General features: G+C 34.7%; 1 protein-coding gene across 7 annotated transcripts in view; it reads right to left on the reverse strand.

The window, feature by feature from the left end:
* The window catches only part of DMXL1 (Dmx like 1), a 131,823-nt gene that overhangs the window by 93,086 nt on the left and 18,472 nt on the right, over nt 1-20,265 (reverse strand). For all 7 annotated transcript variants that reach the window (XM_014796571.2, XM_087429905.1, XM_004420282.3 and 4 more), the window contains exons 3-8: nt 18,923-18,994; nt 15,778-15,856; nt 11,167-11,299; nt 6,046-6,112; nt 4,499-4,677; nt 336-525 (exon numbers count right to left, since the gene is read on the reverse strand). In XM_014796571.2, coding sequence (XP_014652057.2) covers nt 336-525; nt 4,499-4,677; nt 6,046-6,112; nt 11,167-11,299; nt 15,778-15,856; nt 18,923-18,994 — 720 coding nt within the window. The remainder of the gene's footprint in view (nt 1-335; nt 526-4,498; nt 4,678-6,045; nt 6,113-11,166; nt 11,300-15,777; nt 15,857-18,922; nt 18,995-20,265) is intronic.

A 20,265-nucleotide genomic window follows, 5' to 3' on the forward strand; every position in this document is an offset into this window, starting at 1 on the left:
CTTTTTCCTAACTATCCATATGACTTTGAATATTAATTAGGATGAATGTTAGCAAAAAGGCAATGTACAAAACATTTTAAAACTTATAGGGGGGCTGGCCCATGGCTTAGCGGTTAAGCGCGGGTGCTCCATTACTGGCGGCCCGGGTTCGGATGCCGGGCGCCCACCAACGCACTGCTTCTCCGGCCATGCTGAGGCCGCGTCCCACATACAGCAACTAGAAGGATGTACAGCTATGACCTACAACTATCTACTGGGGCTTTGGGGGAAAAAAAAATAAATAAAAAAAAAATTTTTTTTAACTTATAGGAAATAACATTTAACAAAACACTTACATCTAAGGCATTTTGAACTCGTTCTTTACTGGAAACATTTCTCTTGAAGTTATTTATTAAATTAATTGGTTCAGTCCAATGGTTGCAGTCACCTCCATATAACAAACAGTCATTTGGTAAAAATGTCTCTACCCAAAGACGACACACATTATCCTTGCAGCAAGTCAACAGTACATTACATACAGAAGCCCTAAGGAATAAAAAGATTTTAGAGGCAAAAATATAAATTTCACACATTATCACATTCTACAATGTTGCCATAATTATTTAAATGCACACAACTAAGGTACCAATGGAGAAAATGTCAATATATATTTATGCAACATATTTAATCAAAACCATTATAACTGAGTGGGTATTTGATTTCATCACAGCAAATGCTTGCTAACCTATTCCTTTTCTGCCTTGAATCTAGTAGTTCTTGTAAGATTCTTCTTATATCTAAAGAACAAAGACTGAGATCATGTCATAATCCCTCAGTTAATAAGCAAAAAAACCTCAATATCTTCTATTAAAATTTTCTGATTTATTCAGCGGATGGTTATTATTTGAATTATTTCATAGTTCTTCATTTTTACTTCCTGAAAAGTACATGCACACTGGTCACAAACAAGCTACAGTAACTATTTAGCAAACTTATCCTCTCCTTGCCTAACATATGCCAAAAGCAGTGAAGTGCAAAAATAGAAAATTCACGATAAAATAAGTACTAGCCACGTCCCTCCTTAGTCATTCTTGACTTGCAGTGAATTTACTGTCTGGCCACTCCACAAAACAAAAGCAAAATCAATTACATATTTATTAATAAACCCCATAAGCATCAAGAGCTCAAAGGTTGAAACCCTACCTACAAAGACTACCTTCAATCGGGTAACTCAGAAAATTTAGAAGAAAAAGAAAAAGAAGTCACAATATCCTGTAGTAGACACTTATTCAAACATATCTACCTGATTAAAAAAGAACAAAAGCAAAGGGGAAGAAAAGGGAGAAGAGCATGTTTTGTCTTGGTTGCTCTCCCCTTCAGCTTCCCTCCTCTGTTCTCTCACCTCTCTCTCTCCCTTCTGCTTCTCCTCTTTCTCTGTCTACTCCCCTGCCTTTCTCCCCTTTCCATCCACTCTCTGGGGTTCTTTCCCTCCGCCTTCTCCCATAATTCTCTGCTTCTCAGCCTCTCCCAGGCCACCTTCCCTTTCCACCTCTCCTCCTTCTGACCCTCACCTCTTTCCACTTCCTAGGGCCACTTCCTTCTTCTTTCCTTTTGAAATCCTCTGTTTCTCCCTTTTCCCTATCCTCATGCCTCTCCCTTCTCCTCCATTTTTCCTCCCTTTTTTCTCTACCTCCCTCTGACCTTCCCCCCTCCTTCTTCCCCTTCTAGTTTCCCTCTAGTACAATCACATACACATTGGCAGTGACAATGAGATTAAAAGTAAGCACAGAGAAACAGAAGAAAATATATCAAAAGGTAGTATGGAAAGTTCAAGGTTCATAGTGCCAATTAGTAACTGGCAGAATAGGAAGGTTTATAAAGGAAGAGCTGAAGGTAGGAGGCTAAAGGGCTAAAAACACAGCAATCAGAAGAGGCATAAGAACTCAGGTAAGAGCAAAAAAGCAAGCAAGAAAGGTGCACAACTCAGAAGCATGGAAAGAGCTCAAAGGTTGAAACCATTTTGACCATTGAGTGCGGTGGCCCCAGGTGACTCTCCTCAGGATACCAGGCCTTACAGATAGTGTAAACAGCTGGCAGGTAATATAAGCAGGGCATGGAAGAAATACCCTAATCTGTTTGAGGAATTTCTCTGGTAATATCTCCCTTCCTCACTTCTTCATCAGGGTATCTTATCCTTTCTCTTCAACACATATCATATTCAGGTATAGCCAAAACAACAACAACAAAAAAGTACAACCTTACAGAAGGCAATGATGTGATGAGTACGTGTCAGCAACACCTATCCTATCTTGATATAACAACAGGCTAAACTACTTACCTAGAACCAACTTTTGAAAGTTCTTGGAGGATATCCAAACCTCCCAACCTGTCCTACACTCATCAGTTTTTAATTGGTAAAGAAGTATATGCTCATAACAAACACTCCCCATTCCTCCCTCTCAAGCCAGTAGTGCCCTTGCATAAAGTATTACCATCTTCTTGAGTATTTTAATTTATTGTGAAAAACAAAGTACCTGTATCACCCGGTGAAGATGTCATATCAAAAAGAGCAATGGTCTTTGATGGGATCTCTCTTATTCTCATGAGAAAGGGTCAGCCTTTCCACTACATAACTGCAGGCAGTTGGTGAAACAAAAATGAAAACTAAAAGAGCTCAAGGAGATCAGCTGATTCTTAAATGACATGGATCCAAAAGTGAAATTCTGGAGACCTCTAAAAGATGCCATAACTAAGGGAGAATTCTAGTTCTATATCACAGTTCCCTATACTACAGAATTTAATTGATAGAGCTAAAATGAACATAGGCAGGAAAAAAACAGCTGGTATGCCTTATTGCTGTTATTGGCATTCATAATGGCATCTGCCTGTGCCTCCACTGTGATTACTTTTGTCAAAAATGAGGGAATAAAACTGACTGTCCTCTCTCAAAAGATACAGTACTTCATAAGTCTCTTTTTAGTATTCTGGTGGTCTAACCATCTGCGAAGGAAAACACTTGTGTATATCAGAAGAAATCAGTCTCTGAAATGATGTAATTTTCAGATAGTTCTAAAAGGTTCACAGTTTGTGATGACAGCTATTTTTATTGAGGTCATTTACAACTTTTAAAAGGAGAGTTAACATATGCCACAGCTCATTCTATTCTAAACACATTTTTACATTCGTGGGCAATATTCTCAGAGGTACTAGAGCAATAGTTCTCAAAGTGAAGCTGGGGCGAGTGTGCTTTTGCTAACAATATGGATTGTCCACACCACTCTCGCTTAGCCCAAAGACTCTGACATATCCTCCTAACAACAGAACCATTACTGTTCCTAGAGTGTCCTACTTCTATGCTTTGTTAGATTGGAGGGCTGGGGTAGGAAGAATAGTATCTACTGCACTAGAAAATAGTTTAAAAATCTTAGGTATAACAATGATGGATACACGTCATCATATATTTGTTCAAACCCATAGAATGTACACCAAGAGTGAACCATAATGTAAACTATGGACTTTCGGTGATGATTATGTGTTGATGCAGGTTCATCAATTGTAACAAATGTACCACTCTCGTGCGGGATATTGATAACGGGGGAGGCTATACACGCGTGGAAGCAAGGGGTATATGGGAAATCTCTATACCTTCCCTTCAATTTTGCTGTGAACCTTAAACTGCTCTAAAAAAATTAGTCTTGATACTAAAAAAAAATTTTTTTTTAATCTAGGTATACTCTGCTCAAAAGAGCAAAACTAAAGTCAACAAATGATCCAGATACAGTACCACATATCAGGTTAAGACGTCTAAGGTGACAAAAAGGTAAGGGAAAAACTACTGCTCTATGGTCTGGCCACATTGAAAATGACCATGTGGAACAAAAAGGGATTTCTACCTATACTTAAGTAACTTAATAAGTATAGGCAAAAATTCAGTGGGATGTCAAGTCTTGCAAAGACTACATGAAAGAAGGGAAACACTAACAGGCATGTTTGTGCATGCATGTGTAGGTTAAATTAATACCTAGTTCAAGGTATCATAATATATTAACTCATTCTTTTTTTCTCAAAGATGTGGGGTGCAGTTAAAGAAATGTTTGAGGCCTCACAGTATATCCTCTCAATAAAGCTGTTTTTTTTTTTAAAAGAGGATACCAGAGGAGATACACATAGAAGGTACAAGACAAGGGAGTGAAATGTGAAAAAGTGCATGCAAATGACAATTTGGAGAATGATTAAGAGATGAAAGCACTGGATACATAACACAGAGAAGAAAGAGATGCACAACTCTGTCACTTAGACATCTGATACGAAGGTAAATTACTCTTTCACACACTTCTTTTCTTAAGTGTCAATCATAGCTGATCTGTGGCCAGAGGTTTGCCAGCCAGGGACTACCTAATATTACTGGAATCTTCAAAGGCAAAAGTTCTACAGTACAGATTCTCTAAGTGAAAAAAGCAGTCTAAGTTACAAAGATAATGTTCTCTCAATACATGGGAAAAACGACTAATCTACTGACCTAGGCATATATTTGCTTGTTTTTCGCCAGGAAAATCCATTTACAGCTCGAGGATGGGCCAGATACACAAAAGAAAAGTCAATTTCTCCTTGGGATTGTTTTTCTGAACTTTTATCTGGAGAGGTAACAGCTGTCCGCCAGTTTTCTACATTATACCATACCTTTAAAAGACAATCATCCTAAGGAAAAAAAAATAGAAAAACATCTAGATCAGAATTAAATTAAAGGTTAAGTCAGATAGCAAAAGAAAGATTTTTCTCCCCAATCACAGGAACTTAAGGATGGGAGGAGGGGTTGTGCATGGAGGTACTGAGAAGAAAATCGCTGATTCTGATACTTTTCTTTTAGTATTCCTTAATTGCACTTTGAGAATTAAGGTGTGTGAATGTGTTTATTTTGCAAGGGTAGGTTCAAGGAAAATGCTAGTTACCCTATAGTATGGAAAATGGAGTCATTCAGGAAAGACTGAAAGATGAAGTTAAGGGTTCAATTTTCCCACTGAGCCGAATATCAAATAAGAAAGCACTATCACTAGCAGACTTACAAAGACTGTTAATTTTTAAAACAAAATGAATTTGTTTTCAAATTCATGAACTCAAAGAATTCATTTTTTCAAAGAATTCATCTTTCAAATTCAAAGAATTGTCTCGTGAATTATCATAAGAATGTTCAAACAAAAATGTTGAAGATGATAATAACTAGTTAACTACTACTACTACATAAAATATTCTAAGTATAATCAAAATTGCATCCCTGATTTGGGAAGGGAAGAACAAGGGAGATTAGAATGTACCACGTTCTGCTCTTAAGCTGTAATTGCATTCCCACCTGTAAAGTCAATCAAAATAAACAGCTCCACTCCTCTCCCAAAAAAAAAACCTCACTGAGGATTTAGGGTATCTCACATTCTTAGTCTGCAGAAGGCTTTGAGCCATGAGAACAATAATTTCAGACTGTTAGTTGTGCATGTACTGCTCTGTGAACCAATGATTAAAAATAAAATAATATCAAGGAAATACATTGTCTTGAAATCAAGAGGTAAAAACAAAGAAAATGGTTACAAATGTCCTTCTAGAAAATCTGTAAATTCTTATATTTTAAATACAGCCTAATATAGCTGCCAGCTAAAACATAATTAATATAAATAGTAGCTCTACTTTATTGACAGAATACTACATGCAAGACACTGTGCCACTCACTTCACACTGTCTAAATTAATCCTACGCTTAATGACCTATGAGGTAGGGGTTACTATCCTCAGTTTACACATGAGAAAACCAAGGCTCAAAGAGATTAACTACTTGCCCAAGATCAAAAAGTTGGTAAATGGCAGATTTATAACCAGATCTACCTTAAGATCTGTGCTGTTTCAATTATACCATACTGCCTTTGAACACAATAATATTTAGCCAATTTTTTGCTATTTAACATTTTTAATAGAGATTATTTTCAACTTAAATAAACAAAAGAATGAAGCTGGTTAATGTTTTTGAAGTTTCAAAAATAAACCATAAAAACAACTTGGCAACAGCATTTTCACAAATCACCTTCCCAGCAGTGGCAAAAAATTCTCCATCTGGTGAAAATTTCATCAAATGAACTTGGGAAGCAGTTCTGCAAATAAACAGATAAAGAATAATTTTCAAGAACAATTAAATAACAGAATGCAATATTACTTCTCTAACCTATATTTTGCAATTTGCTTCAAATTTTGTGATAACACAAGTTTCACAGTCACTTTTAAGTATATCTCATAAATGTAAAATAAATTAAAAAACATAAAACTTTAAATTAAACATAAAAATTATTTTTTATATAAAAAATATCCACACAAGAACCATGAAAGGAATGATTTGTCAGTCTTTAAAGCTTAAGACAAAAGACTCATAGTTCTCATTCTCTTAGTATGTGAGAAAGAGAAAAAGGTTTCATTCTTTAATTTGGAAATCTAATTTCCAGAGCCATAGATATCTATATTCCAACATACATTTTCATGGACAATAAATCAATACTTTAAAATGACTCCTGGGGCATTTCAGCGCCCAGTAGCCGAATGGCGGCCTCTCTACATGAGGCGAGCAACGCTATGGACCCCACAGCACTTTCCTGAGTTGGCCATTTCCGACTCTCCAGGGGAGGCTGCTATGGCATTCCCCTCACCTGCAGCAGCCCAGCTTCCTACTGGCGAGCCTGAAAGCTGACTCTATAAATAAGCCATTTGCACAGTGCTGCCAAGACTTGGTTATTCAAGTCATTGAGGATTTTCCTGCAAACATACAGCTCTGCTAGTGTCTCTTTGGGGCATGGCTCATACACTCCTTGAAAAATGTTATTACTGATTCCCACCTCTGAGCACTGCCCTACACAGAGGCCTGACCTGGTATTGTGACTGTTAACGTTTATAGACACATTTAAACATGTGAATACACAGACCATGGGTTCTCAACCATGGATGCTTATGGTCCACGTGGGATGCTTGGCAATGTCTGGAAACATTTTTAGTTGTCACATGGGTATGGTGCTACTGGCATCAAGTGCATAGAAGCTAGCATGGTAACCACCCCACAATGCACAGGACAGCCCCCACAACAAAGAAGTGTCTAGCTCAAGATGTCAACAGTGCCAAGGTTGAGAAACCCTGATGTAAATACTTCCAGTAAATATTTTTCAGTATTTCACATCCGGAATTGTCAAACAGTAAGTGTAAGTTAGTCCAGGAAGCCAGCCTGGACAAGGAGTTACGACCAACTGGCAATAAGTCATAGTTTCAGGGGCTCGCTCTGAGAAAGAATGTTGCTGCCATTTTTAATAAAACTCTCTTCAGATCAAAAAAATCAATAAATAAAATAAAATAAAACGAATTCTGCTGTAAGGTAGCATTTGCCTAATTAAAGATTATGTGTGATGGGCTGGCCCCGTGGCTTAGCGGTTAAGCGTGCACGCTCCGTTGCTGGTGGCCTGGGTTCGGATCCCGGGCGCGCACCAACGCACCGCTTCTCCGGCCATGCTGAGGCCACGTCCCACATACAGCAACTAGAAGGATGTACAGCTATGACAGACAACTATCTACTGGGGCTTTGGAGGAAAAATAAATAAATAAAATCTTAAAAAAAAAAAAGATTATGTGTGGATTAATGAGGGACTTGCAACCATCATGGATTTAGCTTGCCAGCTTCACTTATATACTTGATGCATACCTGCCTTTTCTTCTCCAAAGAGCTTTGGCTCATTTCCTGTCATCCCCTTCCCTTCTGGGTACCTATGCTCATCTCACTATCATTGCTTTCCTTTTCTTTACCCAAGTTCATGCTTAGATAGATTTATCTTAAATTTATCTGTAAAAGGCCAAAGAGGAATTCTGTCACAGTTCATTCCAAATATGAATAACTTTTTTTCCTGACTTTATAAATGTAGTAAATACATAATAGAAAATATTGATACAGATGGATGAAAAGAAGAAAATGAAATCATCTATAGTTTCATCAATACTAAACACCCATTCCCAGGCAAAACCACTGTTAACATTTTAATACACAGACTTCCAGACCCTTCTCTCCACTCTCCCACTCTACTTTCTGTAGAGGGTGTAGGGAAGGAGGGCATAGAAACTGAGGTCACAATTACAATTTGCTTTGTAATATTTATTTATTTAAAATATGTTACGAACATTTTTTGCATAGCAAGGTGTATAGATCGGTATTATTTTATTGGCTTATGGCAGTCCATTACACATATAGGCAATACTTTAAAGTTATTTAATAATTCACTGCTGTTTTCTCATTTTTGCTGCTACCAAAAAAAAAGTGGTTCGATGAACATTCCTGCATATGCATTTGAACATTCCTGCATATGCATTTTTACGTATCTGGTTAATCTTAAGGATACCCTTAAGATAAATTATTAAAAGCGCCTAGTCTCCATGATTGTGACCTTGTTCCCCCTAAGTCTTTTCTCAAAACAGCAGCTAAAGCAGTCCTTTAAAAAGGGAATCAGATCTCAGCACCCCCCTGCTCAAAACTCCAACAGCTTCCCAAATCACTCAGAATAAAAGATAAAAGCCATACAATAATTTATAAGCTGACTCCTGACCTATCATTTCCCCACCACTCCTCACCTTGATCACTTTACTCCATCCAAAAGCTAAAATACACTCTTAACCTCAGAGTCTTTGCACTTGATGTTCTCTCTGCCTATAACATTTTTCTCCCAGAGATACGCACTCTTGGCTTACTCCCTCACTTTCTTCAGGTCTATACTCAAATGTCACTTCTACTCTATTGTACTTACTGATCTTCATTTAACATGTGTAACCAGTGTTTTAAATGCGCCACAAATGGAATATGATCAATCTCAACTTTTCAGTGTACTCCAGTTAGTGCAATTTTCAGCTGATCCTAAATCGAAACTTGTATAGTTGCTGGTTACTTAAAAGCTGCTAAATAAATACTTAAATATCTGCCTACTTAAATAACAAACCATCTCAAATAAATAATTAGTATGTCTAGTCCAAGTTACTACTGTATACTCTGATCTTGATTTAACTTAAGATTCTTCCCCTCTCCCAAATGTATGAAATACTTCAAATTCTTGATTCAACCCATGGAAGCCCCTTACTAGATCTGCGGTGAAAGCAATATAACACTTTGCTGCCCCCTTCTCCCCAACCTAGCATGCAAGACTCCAAAGCAAAGCCATAGCTCTTTCTAAAAAACTGTCTTTGCAAAATCCTATTCCCTCTCCACATGTTAACCCTTTTTAATACCTATGATCTAACTAAGAGGTGCAAAATACATGGAACCAGCTCCTTTGAAATCACCATCATAAATTCTATATATAGGATTTTTTACTCTCACTTTGGTATCTCATATATATCCTATTACTGCTTCACATAAAGCTGACTCAGGAAGAATGCCTTTTAACATCCTGTCATATTGGTTTCCTAGTTTTTTGTCTATCTCCCCCTATCTGTTCACTGCTATATTCCAAGCACTTTTACCACTGCCTGGAACATGATAAGCACTCAACAAATATTTGTTGAATGAACAAATGAAACTTGGAAGTGTTATCTAAAGGATATGAAAAAAATTAAGCCTGTTGATTCATACTTCCAAATTGCTCTCTAGAAAGATCATACCAATTGCACTCTCTTATTAATAGCATATAAGAGTACCTATTTCTCCAAACATTCACTAGTAATAGATATTATTCATCCTCTTCTTTCCGGATAATTTGATATTTCTTAATTTCAAGTGAGGTCAATCAACTCTTAATATGCTTATTATTAATATGTGCTACCACTTAAAAATTTTTCTTCATTGTTCCCTTTTGTTTATTATTGAGATATCTGTTCTTTTCTAATTAATTTTTAAGACCCCCTTTTAAAAAAGGCATTAACTCCAAATTTCAAATATTTCCCTTCAAGTTTTTGCTTCTTTACCTTATGGTCTTTCTGCTTTACAGAAGTTTTTTATTGATGCAGTCAAAACTATTAATTTTTTCCTTTCCTTTCATTCTCTAGTTTTGGTGTCATACTTAGAAAGTCTTTCCCTAACTCTAAAGCAGCACTTTTCATCCAATAGCAATAGAACATAAATAACTATGTTAACCAATATGTAATCTTAAATTTCCTAGCAGCCATTTTTAAAAAGTAAAAAGAAACAGGTGAAATTAATTATATTTTATTTAACCTAACATATCAAAAATATATCATTTCAACATGCCATCAATAAAAAAATTAACAGGGTATTTTACATTCTTTTCTTTGTGCTAAGTTTTTGAAATTCAGTGTGTATTTTATACTTAATAGCACATCTCAATTCAGACTAGCCACATTTCAAGTGGTCAGCAGAGATATGTGGCTAGCTGCTACCATACTGGACAGTGTAGCTCTAAAATAGGAAAATTCACCTATATTTTCTTCTAATATTTGTTTCATTGAAATTTCATCCAATTTTTTCCTTCCTTTGACATTTATTTTGGTGCTAGGTATGAAATAGACGCTAACTTCATTTTCTCCTCTGCAGAGCTAGCTAGCAAGTTTGCCCCACTGATGTAAAATGCCATCTTATATGTTAAATCTCAACGTTCAACTGGGTGTGACCCTGGACCCTAATCTGTCCGTTTCTACATCAACAACAAACTGCTCGACCAGCTACAGCTTTAGAATTCACTGTACCATACAGTATATCTTCATTCTTTTTTTCTTTCAGAATTTTCTTGATTTTCCCTTATTTGTCCTTTTAAATGAAGTTTAGAACTATGCTCAAAAGTAAAAATTCCAATGGGATTTTGATAAGAATTATGTTCAATATGTAGATTAATTTGGGAACAATGTACTTCTTCACAGTAGGAAAACTTCCATTCAAAAGCATGGAAGGTATCTCTACCTCCTTTCGTATAATTTAGCAAGCTTCTCTTTAATGATCTTCAAATAGGCCTTACACACTTCTTATGTTTCTTCCTAGTTGTTTCATTCAACAATTTAAAAAAAATGAATCTGCAGAACATGGGAAATGGTGAATTCTCTGTATATAAGAAAAGACACGTCACAGAATAAAAAATCAATACTTTTTATGTCAGTGTGGTTTTACACAAACTAAAATGCTTTATAATATAATAAAACCACATGGAACAGGCTTATCAGTTTAATCCCCTAATTAATTGCTTACGTGCAATGCCAAATGCATCTCCAATCTCCAAAGTTAAGATCTGTTTTATCTGGATTTTCATCTTCAGTTGGCTTCTCCAAGTTGGCATTGGACCAGAGTTGCAAACAGCTAGAACCAGTTAAAAGACGATTGCCTAAAAATATATATATATTATTCACCATTTATTATTTAGGTATTTAATTAGTGAGTTAAGTTACATGCTCAGAGTTTCATATAATACTATAAGGATAATACAACTTCTAAAAAAAGTCAAATAACAAAAAGAGATTTAGGGGAAGCAGGGTTAAGGTTGTATTTTACTTTTGTTGAAGCAGCTTGGGGAAAAAAACGAAGAGATCTTATAATCTTTCATTCAACAAACATTTAACGGGCACTTTCTTTGTACCAGGCACCGTGCTAGGCACTGGGGATACAATGACAAAAGAAACATTTGTCTTTTTTCATGATGAGTTCACATTCCATTAGAGGAATATTATGAACAGAGGCATGAAGGCATGCGAGTTCAAATATATTCCTAAGACTGTCTCATAATCTGGTACGATTAAGGAATAAGGTACATAGTAGACCCGGAAAAAGATGTTGGAAAAAATTCTGGGGTCAGAATGTGAAGCATTTTTGAAGTTCATAAAGACTTTGGAGTTTGTTATATGTGGTTGGGAACTAAAGGTTTTTAAGTGGGGGAGGGGTTTACATAATTGGACCTGTATTTTAGAATAAGAGGTCTCAACTGGGGTGGGAGAAGTGTCACAGATGGACTTCAAGAGGCCTGTAAACCTCCCTCCATTGAGATAATACGCAAAAGTTATACGTACAGTATGTGCATTTTTCTAGAGAGACAATCCATAATTTTCACCATAATTTCAAAGACTCCAATACACAAAGAAGGGTAAAGATTCTTTTTAGAAAATAACTCTAAAGATAGACAAGATTAGGGAAGACATAAGACACAGAGAAATCTAGTTAATTGACTATAATAATACAGATGTGAAATCATGAGGATCTGAATCAAATATTAAGGCAAGAAGCAAGGATTTGAAAGCCATTTCAAAAAGCAGAATTTTTAAGGCTTAACACCAACCAAAAAATAGGGAGATACAAGAGGTTTCAAGGACAGATTCCCACTTCATGACTTGGGTAACTGAGTAGAAGATTGTGCTATCATCCAAACAAAGAAGATAAAGGAGGAGACACAATTTTGGCCAAAAAGCTGACACTAAGTAAGGCATTCACCTTGGCAATTAAGGACTATGGATTCATGTCTCTCTGGAAAGATCACTTCATTTCGAAAGGAAAATGCGTCTGTGACAAAACACAGACTTTAGATCAGAAATCTTTGTATCTAAATCTCAAAAAAGTCACTCAGTTAGACATGAGAATTTGATCTAGTTGGGCAACCTCTGACCCTCAATTTTCTCACCTATAAAATTAGAAATTTGCATAGAGTTCTTGTAAGGATTAGCTATAATACATACAATGTACCTAGCACAGACTAGGCACATAGCAGAAGCTCAATAAACAGTAGCAAGTAGGTGGAAAGCCTCATAGACAGATAAAAACAGCACAGAAAGTACTAATGAAATATTCCATTTAAATATGGCTATTATTTCACTGTTTAGCTTACCAACAGACACAAGTTTTCTTTTCTCTTTTTATTGAGATATAATTGACATATAACATTATATTAGTTTCACATGTATAACATAATGGTTTGATATTTGTATATATTGCAAAATCACCACCACAATAAAGTCTAGTTAACATCCATCACCACACATGGTTATAAAATTTTTTTTCTTGTGATGAGAACTTTTAAGATTCACTCTCTTAGCAACTTTCAAATATACAAAGCAGTATTATTAACTACAGTCACCATGCTATACATTACATCCCCAGGACTTACTTATTTCATAACTGGAAGTTTGTACCCTTTGACTCCCTTCTCCCACCCCCTATTCTCCGCCTCTAGCAATCATCAATCTGTTCTCTGTATCTATGAGTTCGATTTTTACAAGTTTTCTTTCTTTTAACATAAACTGAAGATGAAATTAAGGTATCCCATGAAGGATTAAGAATATAGAATACAAAATAATTAAACCCAGGTATGGAATGAAACAAAAGTAGGTAAGGTATGGTATAATATATAGATATGAACACAAAGAGCAGGGGTATGGATATTGAAGTAGGAAAAAAAGCATCAAGTCTAAAACAGAAAATATTACAATTTAAGCAAGATGCAACAGTAGGTTTGGAGACAATACAAAAACACTATAGCCAGTTTACTAACACCATTGGAAAAAATTACTTTATATCCCAATACCAGGCATATTAATAATAAGCAAATATTGACCAAAACCAAAATACTAACATTTTACTTAAAATATTTAAACTCTGTTTATAATTTCAGTTTATTTGCAAAAGTAATAATACACCAATAGCTCCCAAATATTTATTACAGTAATAACCTATTTCTCAACCAAACCACTAAATTTTAAACTTTTTGCTCATAAAAAGAGAAATAAACTTTTATGTGAATTTTAACTCAATACAATTAAAAAGATAATGGTCATGAGCTGCTGTCAAGGCTGCACAAGATATGTTAATAAAATAAGTAATTATCTTTTAATACTACTTTATAATGATGATTTTAGAGGAATTTAATGTTAATACTATCCTCTGAACCATGAGTACTGACAATCAGATACAAAAATTCCAAGCAACTATGTCATTACTAAAGAAATATCACTCAACTCAAATATTAAATGTTTTTACTACAGTTATTAATATGACTCTTCAAGTTGCCAGTTCACTTGCTAACAATATTTTTATAGGACTCTACCATTTACCAAGTACTTTCATATACACTGCCATATCTGATCACTGGAAAACTATCTTGTGAAATAGATATTATCTTAATTTACAAGTGAATTAACAACACTTGATCTGTTAAGTAATCTGTTCATGATCACAAAACTTGTAGCCAAATATGTGAACATTTACTGAGAGTGTAATACATGATGGGCCCCTAAAGATAAAATAATATACTGAATAAAATAGAATCTTGGCCCTTGTCTAATCAAAAAAATAAACCATGTAAACAAATCATTACAACAGATTGTAGTGCTATAATAGAGTAACCATGTAATTTATTATCTGAATAATAACACTTGCAAGAGTAGGTAACACTATTCATAATCATATGAGGATAACAGGCATAAACTGGGACACAATGACCCTATCCATAATAAAGTTATATACAAAGTGGTATACTAAATGCCAAATTTGAACCCAGGTCTGACCACTTTTCACTGTATGCATAAAATATACATGTAGGTTACCAGTTAGTAAGCATCAATCTTACAATCTCACGAGAAAAACATTTTAAAACGTGTGATTTTTTAAAAAAATAATCTCTTTTATCTTCTAAAATGACTTCCAAAAGCTCTGAACTGTTTTAAATTAACATTTTTTCTCAGCCATTTCACCTACTATATTAAAATTTTAAACTATCTTATCTATCTAAACTGATGACTTCTAGTTCTATGTTCCAAAGATAACTTTTTTCTTATACTCTAGATTCAAATTATCTATCTACTGTATATTGCTATATGATATGCAAGCATCTCAAATTCCACATGTCCAAACAAAACCTATGTTCCACTATATCTAACTCCTACATATCACTCTTCTTCTTGTGGTCACAGATATTCTCAAAGTAATCTGAAATCCAGTTGTCAAAGTCAATTCTATCGTCTAAATGCATTTCATACCTATGTACTCCTTTCATTAGTCATTCAATATTAATTGAGCACCTACTATGTTAAAGGCACTGAAACAAGTTCTTATTTCTTATTCAAACTACTGTGAATGCATACTTTTCAAAGGTAATTATAAATAATGTAATATTGGTCCTCTTGCTCCTCTTGTCTCTGATCCTCCTAACTCACTGCTGCCAGAAAAATCCTGCAAAACCATAAACCTCAGTTTGTCACTAGCCACTTTCAGAAAACTATAATACTTTTTAGACAATGAAAAAGAATTAAATTCAAATTCCTTAGCATGACTTTCAAGGCCTACCATAGTATGCTGCAATCTTATCTCCTTATCACCAGACTCACTCCAGCCTCAATGAAGTACGAAACATTATTAGAATATATCTTATGCTTTCTTTCTTTATGCCTTCATTCACTAAGTAGATTGGTAAAAATGGCTTTGGGATGGTTTTCTAATGTAGAAATAGATAAGTGATATGTATACACACTATCTCTTCTTAGAATTCACTTCCTTTTTCCCTCCTCCATCTATCCCCACCTTCACTGTTAAAATCTATCCACTCTCAGGTCAAAGGTTCCTCTTCAATGAAATGCCGATTCTCCAGAAAAAATGAATGTCTCCTTCCCAAAACAATGGGTATTCCTACTATAGCTGGACACTCTATTACAGTGCATATTTGTCTTCATTTCAGTATAAGCTCTAAAAGAGCACAATCTGTTTTACTTACTTTTGTGTTCCCCACAATCTCACACGAAGCAGAACTGAAATACGTGAAAGTAGTAAAAGCAATAGCCTAGGCAAGTGATAGTTCATTTCACTCAATCTTGCTTGTGTTCTTACCTGTGGGATCCCAAGTTATATTGTGTGCTGTTGATTCCAGAAAAAATTGACCACTTTTCTGCCATTGACTATATAATTCCTAAAATTAAAAAAGTCAGTCAATTATTATCAGCATCTTTTCTCTGTCAAATGTATATATTCATGCTTATTATTTTTAATAATACATGCAGTCATTCTTTTTTGAGGTATAATTGACCATGCAGTCATTTTTAAGGAGAACAATATGTTCAATTCAGTCAAGAAAAATAAGGAATACGTGATGGAGGAGATTAGTGAGAGAATATCCATTCCTAGAGGTCCAAAAGTCCATCTTTAGTATATTTAAACAACCAATAAGTATATGCCACCTTGGACAATATAAATATTAACCTCAGACTATTAAAATTATAATTATTAATTTATTATTATATTTTCAAAGGTTTAATTTTAAATATGCCTATGTCTCTGCTATTTGAAGCCTCCTTCTCTTTTTAATGTTTCATCCTCACCTGAGATCAAATGGTATGTGTGAAAATTCAGAATAAAACATGTAACACTTCCATTATATTATATAATTTAAGGTCTTTTCATTCTTTAAAGCAATATTTTGCAAACTTTTTTTACCTGCAAATCAGTAAGAAATATATGCTGCACTGTGACCCACAACACACCTACATACACACATAAATGCAATCTAAGTCCACCTTTACTACATGTGATGCACTCTAACATTTTCTATTCAATTTCATTTTCTTTTAAATTCAGGTTGTGGCCTAGTAAGTTGATTTCACTAACCTCTAATAGATTGAGACCCATAAACACTCTCAACGTAGCGGTTCTCATACTTTACCACAAGAATAGCCTGAGATGTTTATTCAAAATTCACATTTTTGAGACTCAGGCCCAGAAGTTCAGGTTCAAAAGGTCCAGGATGGGGCACTTTAAACAAACACACCATGTGATTCTGATAGAGGTGGCCTGCAGAATATACTTTTATGAAATATTTGCCTTGCAGGAATGCTCTCAATCACATTGCACACCAGAACCTCCTCTAGAACAAGACATACAAGTACCTAGGCACAACCCTAGAACTACAGATTTAGAAATCTGTAGGGGAGGATCTGGACACAAGTGTCAACTAGCGATCTTGAAGTGTACCTCTCATAAAGAACCACCATCTTAAAAGAATATTCCAGAATGTACAAAGAAAAGGAAATAATATCTTTTTTTGAGGATCTAAAGATTCTGAGTCTATATCCTGGAATTAAAGATTTTGCGCACCTTCCAAGTCTATGATTTTTCCATTTGATCCAGTTTTCCCCTTATTCATCAAGCTTTTTTTACCCTCTCTGCTAAATCAGTGCTGCCTACCAATAAACTAGCCTCTTCTTATTGAGTTTTTGACACTATTATATTAAACAATTATAATTACTACAAGAGAAAATGGGCAAAAACTGAAATTCTCGATTCTACCCTTACTAATACAGGCATTTTAACAGAACACTGATTTTTTTAAAAGTCAGTTGTTTCATTCAACAAATATTTATTGAGTATTATCTGAAATATACTATTCTGAGTGGAGTGACCACTTTTAAGATTTATTTTTAGTACTGTCAATTACTAATTCATAAGGCTATAAGAGCCTCTAATATCGGATTCACTAGGTAATATATAAACACAAACAGAAATCAGAAGAAAATTGTGGATTCTCCTTCCACGAAATTTAAAAATGGCTATCAATTAACTCAGAGAAAATAGTTTCCATTAATACAAGGTAGAGGAAAGAATGTTCACACCTAGGAACCAAGACAGCTGATTTTATTCTTAGCTCTGTGGCTTAATAGCTGTTTCATTGGTCAAGTCACTTAATTTTCATTGGAACTCGGCATCCTTATTTATAAAAAAGAAATAATAGCTGTCAAACTAAGCCAGAGGGAATCTGTAAGATATTAATGAGATATTAATAAGATACTAATGAGTGAAAATGAAAACTATTAAAAGATTTGTAAAGGTATGCCTATTATTAAAACACTGTTTCTTTACATTTAACATATTTCCACAGTCTTTGACACCATGTCATCCTTATAATATCCCCACGAAGAATGAAGAGATATCATTCAATTTCAGAATTGAGCAAAGAGCCTCGTAAGGCTGACTTGCTTAGGATCAAATAGCCAGAAAGCAACAGAAAAAGAAACTAGTCCTATGATTCCTAGTACAACACTCTTTAGACCACACTATGCTGATCCTTTCATATGGTTTAAATCACTAGTTTAATCTTCAGTAGAGATGGGTAAAATAATCTGATCAGTCTATTTAAGAGCATTAAAGCACCAAAGAAATCTACTACATAACTTTAACATTTATAAATTATCCTTTTTTTTTTTTTTAATTTTATTTATTTATTTTTCCCCCAAAGCCCCAGTAGATAGTTGTATGTCATAGTTGCACATTCTTCTAGTTGCTGTATGTGGGATGCGGCCTCAGCATGGCCGGAGAAGCGGTGCGTCGGTGTGCCCCCGGGATCCGAACCCAGGCCGCCAGCAGCGGAGTGCGCGCACTTAACCGCTAAGCCACGGAGCCGGCCCTAAATTATCCTTTTAACCAGCTTTCAGAACTATTTCTGCATATAGTTTCTTTATAAAGAAAAACATTCACTGATCCACTAACAACTATATTACATGATTATAAGTGCAAGAAAATAAGTCCTGGAGGTATGTTAAGATTCTGCAATTAGATGTTAAAACGTAACTTTAAAAACAAAATACACAAGAAAAGGCAGAAAAACTATATAAAAGTAGATCATAAAAACAAAGACTAAAGTTCCACGTGTGACTGGACAACGGTGTTTGTCACTAGCAATAAAGTAACTGCCAAACCTGAAGTTGTTGACTTTTCAAATACTTACTATAAAAGAAAAAATGTCAAAAGGAAAAAAAGGAAAATATTTCAAGACAATTCATCAGCACAATTCAGCTTAATTCTATTTCAATGAAAGATTTAAACATTTTTTATATGGAGGTGGCATTTAACATCTATCCTTAATTATAGTGTATAATTTATACTGATTTATTTGATGAGCACTCTGATTTTGTACTCTTAAAAATAGTATCTTTTAGTACTCAAGACATTTCAACTCCTAAAAGAAAAATGATAAGTTACTGACCAAATTTTTCTTTTGCTTCGGTAGGTTAACTGGTTCAAAAACAGAGATAACATTTCCATAGGATGCTGCAATCTTTTAAAAAGAAAAAAGAAAGTAAGTTTACAAATATGCTAACAGATTATGAATTAAAAGAACAAAAGAAACGAATAGTGTAACTTAATAAGCCCATACACACAATTTCATTCAGCTATATTTGAGAATGTCAGTTTTGGAGACTACCATATCTGGGTCAAAATTCCAGTACTGTCACTTACTAACTGTAACTAGGAAGTTAACCTCTCTGAATCTTAGTTTCTCTATCTATACTTATGTGTATAATACTGTCTTCCTAATAGAATTATTTTGAGGACTGAAATAACATTTGTAAAACATCTACTATATAATCATCTATAAGATGCATAGTAAATGTTAATTTCCTTCCTCACAGAAGAAAATGTATTGATGTATTCTTTGTCAAGCACAGAATTTGACATGACTTAAAAAATGAGTTTTTGGGTTATCTGTTCTCAAAGTTCACAATTCCGTCAGTGTATATTTAACTTTTTAAAAATAAAACTTAGATCTATTCCTTTGTGAACTCTCTAAGGAGCATATTTTCTCAATATTCTATTTAATCTGAGTATCTTTAAAATTAACCCTTTAAATCAATGGAGCATAACCCTTCCTGGCTCTGTTTTACAAGGTAGCTACTACTATAGCTTAAGTGAGTCACAAATGAAGAACATTAAAATATTAGAAATCAGACAGAATGAATGAATCAGGGATAAAAATAAGAACATATAATCTACTAAAGAGGAGGTAAGGAATGAGGATGTAACATACACATGACAAAAAAAACTTCTAATGGATATTTTTAAGTGTTCTGAGGAGTTCTTAGGATGTAGGAATCATCTCCACTGAGTTGGTCTGGGAGGGAATGTTTAGTTTGGGCCTTTAAGTGTGGGTAGGATTTCAAAGGGCAGTGAATATTCAATTTTAGAAACAGAGCATGGTTATGAACACAAGTGTAAGGATTAAAAGAGGCACTGCCTGTTTGGAGGTGACTAACCACTAGTCCAGCTAGAAGAAAGGCTCCCTTATAACAGAATAATAGACATGAGGCCAAAAGGGCAGGTCTGAGCCAGGTTATACAACGCCTCGTACCAAAGTGAATAATTTGAACTTTTCCAAGGTAATGGGAAGCTAAGAATGGTTTTAAGCAAATGAATAACAAGATAAATGCAGATGAATTTTCTCAGAAAAAATAATCTGACAGTACTACAAAGAAAAAACAGTAATAACAAAATACTGACACCTATGGTATCAAGCAGCATTTCCTTATTAAAGGCAAGAAGTCCCCAGCT

The sequence above is a fragment of the Ceratotherium simum genome, chromosome 4 (assembly GCF_057802395.1).
Source record: "Ceratotherium simum simum isolate JZ-2026a chromosome 4, ASM5780239v1, whole genome shotgun sequence".
In the NCBI taxonomy this organism is placed as follows: domain Eukaryota; kingdom Metazoa; phylum Chordata; class Mammalia; order Perissodactyla; family Rhinocerotidae; genus Ceratotherium; species Ceratotherium simum.